A 7265-nucleotide genomic window follows, 5' to 3' on the forward strand; every position below is an offset into this window, starting at 1 on the left:
CTTTCCTATGCTCTAGCAGGGACAGTGCTCTCAGCAGGGAGAACACTGTCAGGCTGCTTTGCCACGTCTGTGCTGTGTTACCTAAAAATCCATTTGGCCAGTATGGTGATCCACAGGAACTGGCCGGTTCCACGGGGCAAAGTGGCAAGCTGAACTGCTTTTTAAAACACAAGCTCACAAGCTTACTCTCATTTGCAGTGTGCTGTGTGGTGTATGAGGATTTCTGGGCAAGAAGTCATTTTTGTTGTTCCTTTTTAATCCCGTGGCAACGGTAACAACCTTCTCTTAAAAAATAACCCAAAGAAACTGCAATGAAACTTTTGGTAAGATATTCCTAGTCACAAGCAGCAGTCCAGAATATGCTGTGCAACATATCTGGCTCAAGTACACTTAGGATTGCTAGACCCAGTGGGGAAGTCTCAGAAAGAACATCAGCTGAAGCGTGTTCTGCTGTGACATGTTCTTTTCTCAGAAGGGAACATTCATCTTCACCGTGTCAGCTACACAAGGCCTCTGCTGGGAACTCATAAGGCCACTGAAGATACCAGAGGACAGAACACAAGGAGGCACTTAGGTTTGCAAGTACTTCTATCCATCACCAAATGCTCACTGATTGAGATGAGGCACGCTGTAAGAAGTCATAAAGTAAGTAAAAATAACCCAGCGCTGGCTTAAAAGCGCCTCAAGAAAGGGCAGGACAGCTACACACAACATCTTTTTAGAGAAGATGTGAAACAGGAGTTTAGCTTGCTCCCCCCTCCCACATCAGAACGCCAGAGGACTGCATCATAGTGCTCTGTGCTTTGCCATGGCTCTAAGAGGTATGAGCAATGCAAGAGAGTGAAACCGTGTCCTGTGCCACCCACTAATTCCTCCCCACCAGCCTTCTGTCTGTGTTGGTACTTCCTGCCAGGTACAGCTCAAGTTCCCAATCAAAGTCTTTTTTTTTTTTTTAACAGCACCTCTTAGTCAAACCCCATGCAAAGATTTCCACTGGAACAGGAAGTACATTACACCCAGGAATCTCAGCTTCAAACAGATTATTCCAGCAAGGGATTTCTAACCAACAATAGACCTGAGAAATCATAAGTCAGCTATGGTATCACAGTCTTCATCATGAAGTTAGATGTGAAGAATTTCTCCTCCTCCTTAAACTACTGCCACAGTCCAGCAATTGCAACAATTTCACTGAAGTTTGGACTTGGAATTCTGAAGGTGGAATGAATTTCCTAAAATAATATACACGTTCATACAAGGTCAAATTTATCACTTTACAAGTAACTTAGACATAGGTCTGCTATAAAATTACAACTGGAGTGAACTTGAAGCTACACTGGAAGAGATTAAGCCTGAATTTCTGCAGAAATTGGCAATAACGTGTGCAGCAGCAGCTTTTAGCCACGTATCAAGAAGTCCGACAGGATCTGGATTTCTCTACTCCTGCTGTAAACTTCTAGTTCAAAAACCCAACACAGCAAAAGTTGCTCAAAAAGGTCTTTTTTTTTTTTGCACCCTCACTGTAACATCAGCTGCTTGAGGTTGTCGTGGAGGATGGTATCCTTAACGTCACGGAAGACTAGCCGGATGTTCTCTGTGTTAATGGCAGTGGTGAAGTGGTGGTAGAGGGGCTTCTGCTGCTGGTCCCGGCGTTTAGTACGAAAACAATCCACCAGGAATTTTTGGACATCTGTTAAGCAGTGGGGATTCCCTTCGAACTCTGGAAAATAGTCTTTGATGCTGACTTTTTGTACTTTTTCCTCGAGCAAGTCCGTCTTGTTTAAGAAGAGGATGATGGAGACGTTGCTGAACACCCGGTTATTGACTATGGTTTCAAAAATGTTCAGGGACTCCGTGAGGCGGTTCGTCTGCCGGTCCTCCATCAGCACTTGGTCAAATTCACTGGAGGACACGAGGAAGAGGATGGACGTGACGCTGTCGAAGCACTCGAACCAGCGTTTCCGTTCCGACCTCTGCCCACCCACATCCACCATTTTGAAGGGAACATTCTTGATCTCGAAGTCGTACTCGTGGATCCCTTTCGTGGGCCTTCGTGCCAGCAGGATGTCTTGCTGCGAGGGAAGATAATCCTAAATAAAACATAAAGGAGAGTTTGCCAATTAGGATACAAGTCACAGGCGTGGGGGTCGCAGCTGACTTGCAACCAAGAGGAAAGCTTGCAGAGGAACAGCACAAGGTTTTGGATAAACATACACATGTATGTATATTTATATGCCAAAAATGAAGCATTTGGTAAAGATCTAGAGTCCAAAGCAGGAAATAGAGACAACACTAAATCAAAGCATGTACCCCAGAGAACTGAGGCTCTCCATCTGTCACACAACAAGGATCCATAGTCAGCCTGAGAGGTTGTACCATCCACTCCTCATGCCAGCTTCCCTCCTTCTGGGTTATTTTATGCTTCATTCATCCTCCTCCCACGAAGCTGGGCAATGTGCTGGCTGCTGACACTGCCACGCAGCAAACGGGCTCTACAGCAGGTTTCCCAAATCAGTACCCAGAGGAGCAGCTCATTCTAACTATGGGCTCTCAGTTCCTCCCGTGTTCTCATGCATACAGCACAACTCCTTCTAGAAAAAACTGCTGTGCCACTAAGTCATCTTTAAGGCAATCAATCATGCCAGAAAAACAAGCTCTAAGCAGCTCACTGCGTTTGTGCCATGGATCTTTTGCATCCAGCTGTATCAGTCCAAAAAGTCACTCCTCTCAGCAGTGTGCCACACCAGTGAGCTTCCACTGCCCAACACTGCCCAGAACAGAGCATGCAGCAGCAGAACAGGAGAACCAGGCAGCTGAGGACAGCAGCCCAGCCCAGCAGCCCAGCCCAGGAGGGTATCTGAGACAGCTCTGCCCAGAAGGTCTCCAGCCTGCCTTAAATAGGCACCATAAGTCATTTTTTGATGACTGTTACATGAGCAGTCATCATCAACGGATGCAGATGCTACCAAGAAGATGAAATCTTATTAGTCAGCTTTCAACAGCATGAAATTCAAGACTCGTATTGGGGATTTCTTCATTCTCAGAATTATACTTTTGCATATGGTCCAAGGCTTACTGCTATTTAAAGAGTGCATCTATAACTGACAGCTGGCTGATGCTGAAGTTTAAAGTGTTGCTCACTTGTTTTGGAAACTCGTCTTTCCATTTTTCCAGCATTTCTCACAGCTTCACAGAGTGTGATTTAGGTTTCAGTCGGGATTTTAGTCTCCTCTTGGTGAATGATTTTGTTTTCCTTTGACAGTGCCAGTCACCAGACTTGGAGCTTTTCTAAACTGAATTCATAAGCTGGGGCAGGGGCACAAACACAACAACGTGGCAACTCAAACACCAGCATTCTACGTTTAAGGCAGCTGGGCAAGTTTCATCCACGACCTCTAAGAAAGGGATTTTAAAATCATGAAGTGAACGTAATGTTCCAAAAACTCAAGGATCACTTTGCTTTACTATGAAGCTCAGAAGTGAAACTAGCTAGAGAAAGACTGTTTTGTTTGAACTCCTGGGTTTCTCTACTCGAGCTGCCCATGACTAAGGCACTGATTTTTATCGTGGCCCTAATTACAAAGCAGCTCTCTGAAGCACAGGCTCCCCACCCTGCACTTTCTGCTGCAGGACTGCCACACATCCAGAGCCTGCATCCCCTCACCCTGCAGGAGAGCTGAACTGCTCAAGCAGTACCAAGTTCTCCCCAAACTGAGCAGCAGCAATGTGCTGCCACCCCCTTGTCTGATTAAAAGAAGCAATTTAGAGGAGTAATATGATTGTTCTCTTTGTTACATTTAGATCTTTTCTATCAAAAACTGTTAGGGAGGACAATCTTAGGAACAGAGCAAGGGCTGTATTGAGTGTCACTGGACACACGTGAAGGGATTCTGAGTAAAGCTGACTGTTGACATTTAGGCAAGAGAATGTTGCAGATTCAACACTGATTCCAAATTCAAACAGGAATGTATAATCTTGTTACTCAAGAAGTTAGTCTCAAGTTCTCAGAACAAAACCAGAAAGTCCCAGGACAGCTGAGGACTGATTGAAACTCTTAAAGCAGGTAAATAAATAAAAAAAACCAATACAGATAATAAGCAAAGCCCAATGTACCTTCAATATTGAAAGCCCAGCAAAAGCAAACTCTTCTGGGAGTTGGCCTATAAAGTTTATTCAGTAAATCTTTCCAGACCAGGGAGTGTATCCCTAGAATTCCTGACAAATTCCCTCTCCAGTATAACTCATTTGAAATTCCTTCCGCACTTAGAACCACAAATAAAATCCTTTCAAGTTCTACATGCCCAGAAGACAGACCATGGTTTATACCAGATAATGAACAACCTCGAAACGAGTGCACAGAGAGTCAAGTGCTGGGTGTGAAGCTATCATTTGGCTACAGGAAGCTAAATACAACAATTCCCAACTAAACTATTGGGGCCTGTGTTGTCTTTTTGAAGGATGATTGTGTTCTCCTTCATGCCCCTGGGACACTCACAGCTGGCCACTGCAGCAGTTCTGAACTAGCCCTTTTCCCACTGCTGATCCCATCCTCCACGCCTGAGGGCTGCAGCACCACGGGAACACTTTCCTTGGGCAGCACTCAGTATTCTTTCCAAAGTCCTTCCAATGGTTCAGCACTGTCAGTCAGTGCTTTCCTGCAAGCAGCCCCATCACTCTCCTTTTCTATACTTGGCCCAGCTTTCCACGTTGACTGTTTCCACCTTTTTTCCATTTCTGGCTTGGGCTTTGTTTGCTTGGGGTGCTGGGTTTGGGTTCTTTTTGGTGGTTAAGTTTTTGGGGTTTTTTTTGGGGTGGTGGTGGGAAGGTTTGGTGGTTTTTTTTTGTTTTGTTTTGTTTTGTTTTTGTTATTTTTTTTTGTTTTATTTTCTGTTTTTTTTTGGGGTGGTGGTGGGAAGTTTTTTGTTTGTTTGTTTTGGTTTTGTTTGTTTGTTTGTTTTGTTTTATTTTCTGTGCAGCTCTTCCCATGGATACATCTTGACATTGACTCAGAACTTGTGCTTTCTTCCCAGATTATCTCCTTCCTCAAATTCACTGGTCTGTTTTCTTCTAAAGGACATTTTTTTTGGTTGTCAGGTAGCTCTTTTGGCTATCACCTCACTGTTTGCCTAGTTAAAATTAGAATTTAAGGCACGAATAAGATCCAATTACAACACAGAAAACAGTGTCTCTCTCCCAGATATTTTGAATACACAGAGTCTGCACTGGCAGTTGAAACAACAACAAACAGTTGCAAGGAATCCAGCTGATCCCACGTGTACACATATATATAGGCCAGCCAGCTACTCTTATTTTGCTGGTCTGATTAAATCTGAACATGAAGTTCTTTTCCCTTCCTCAGCTCCCTTTCAGCAGGACGTGAATCACAGGTCTACATGTTTATAAGTGATTTAGTTGCAGGTCAGCTCAGTTGTATCAGATAGGAGATAAGAACAGTAAAATACTTACATTAATAGTTTGGGGAAATAATCATGAGATAAATCTTGCATATAGATAAGCATAAACAAGAAGAACCCACCAAATCTTGCACTCTGTAACAGAACTCAGCTAGCACTTTTCTCACAAAGTCCTAACATGTTCTATGACATGAGATCTCAAAATCATTTGGGCTAACTTTAAACCAGAAAAGCTGTAATTCAGAGCTCAGAGTTCCCACAGCAACACCAGCCTCAAAATAACTGTGTGCATAGAAAAATATAAAAACCTAGTGACTTCAAGTTCCATGCTTTTATCAAAGAATGGACCCAAGTCCTAAATAATTCCCACAGCAACACCAGCCCCAAAATAACTATGTGCATAGAAAAATATAAAAACTTAGTGACTTCAAGTTTCATGCTTTCATCAAAGAATGGACCCAAGTCCTAAATAAAGAACTTTGAAAAGAAGCTGCAAGAGTCTTTGCACACACACTTGGGTAAAAAGCTCCCACCCTGCAAAACTAAAGGGGCTTTGGATTCAAAGACTGTGAGAAACCCACTGTTAGCAAAAAGTTCAGCAGTTTATTAAAGTTGTTATACTTTTCATATTGCCTTACAACTTAAGACCAAACCACAATTCAGAGAGTGAGGGCTGGAGGTCTCAAGCAAGATATCTGGGAAGCGTCTGCACTCGGCAGGCTGATCACCACTGCTCCAGTTAGAAACATGACAGTTCAAAGCAGAAAAACAGCCTGGCTTAAAATTAAATTTTTATCTCTTAAAGAGAAAAAGAAAAATGAAATTAAGTGTGATGTAACAGGATTCGATTGAAGTGGTTTGGATTCCTCCATCCTCTGTTAGCCATCAGCTGGCACTGAGTGTGGAGAAGCTGCCTCCCCACAGAGTTGAAGCTCCCATCCCATTTTAAAGGCAGTTTTTCCACATGCCACTGCTGCAGTACACACTGAGTATCAGCAGACTGTTAACATGATTCAAGCACCAACCATCAGCTCTATCAAAAATGATTCTATAGAAGTTTAATTTTTTTCCCCAGAGAAAACATGTTTTGTTCTGTACCAAGTTTCTTTACTTTGAAGCAGATACTCCAGAGAGGTACCACTGACCTGTCACTGATTTAAGAGTGCTCCTAACCAGCTCTGTAGAACCAAAAGCAGTCACTGTTGGATAACAATTAGTGTTTAAGTGCTACTTTAACAATCTTCTGACTGGACAGGCATTTGTAACTTGTTTTTTGTTCAACTTCTACGGAAGTTTTATTTCCAGAAAGCCTCTTGCCCCTTGCATTGCCCTCTGGTTTTGACATGTCAGTGATGAACTGCTGAGATAACAGGACAGTCAAAGTTAACTAAAGATAATGTTCTTTGAGCAGACACAAACTCCATTTCATCTGTTTGAAACCAAGAGATCACAAAGACTACTTAAAATTCAAGACTGAAAAGAAAAAGAACTTACTTGTTCTCCAAGTTTATCCAAGTTGTCCAAGAAATACTTTACAGATTCCCCCTAAAAACAAAGAAGATGGTTATTTAAATAAGTGTCATGCTTGATCCCAATAGTTTACATTCTGAAGTTCAGCTAATTTACCCAATCCAGATTTAAGTGTTGTAAGCTTTAATCACTACCACTTTTTAAGCAGCTCTCTTAAGAACACAACTGATTTTATTTTTAGGCCAGTTAATATTTAAGCTTATAAGCATAGGTAGGCACTTCTATAACAGTTAAAATTCTTTCTGGGTTTAGAATTGCTAAATAAATCCTACAGGGTTATCCAGAGGGAGCACCAATGAAGCAACTACACCTCCATTATGAAAA

At 42.5% G+C, this 7265-nt stretch overlaps 1 protein-coding gene across 1 annotated transcript; it reads right to left on the reverse strand.

Annotated features, from left to right (window-relative positions):
* Positions 1-1296: 1296 nt before the first annotated feature.
* On the reverse strand, positions 1297-6995 carry GNA13 (guanine nucleotide binding protein (G protein), alpha 13; the record flags this gene model as incomplete). Its single annotated transcript, XM_008949069.1, is given in 2 exon segments — positions 1297-2087; positions 6906-6995. Coding segments are annotated over 2 exon segments (663 nt in total), but the record flags the coding sequence as incomplete, so codon positions are not given.
* Positions 6996-7265: the final 270 nt, after the last annotated feature.

This window comes from Merops nubicus, unplaced genomic scaffold, assembly GCF_000691845.1.
Source record: "Merops nubicus isolate BGI_N331 unplaced genomic scaffold, ASM69184v1 scaffold18731, whole genome shotgun sequence".
NCBI lineage: Eukaryota > Metazoa > Chordata > Aves > Coraciiformes > Meropidae > Merops > Merops nubicus.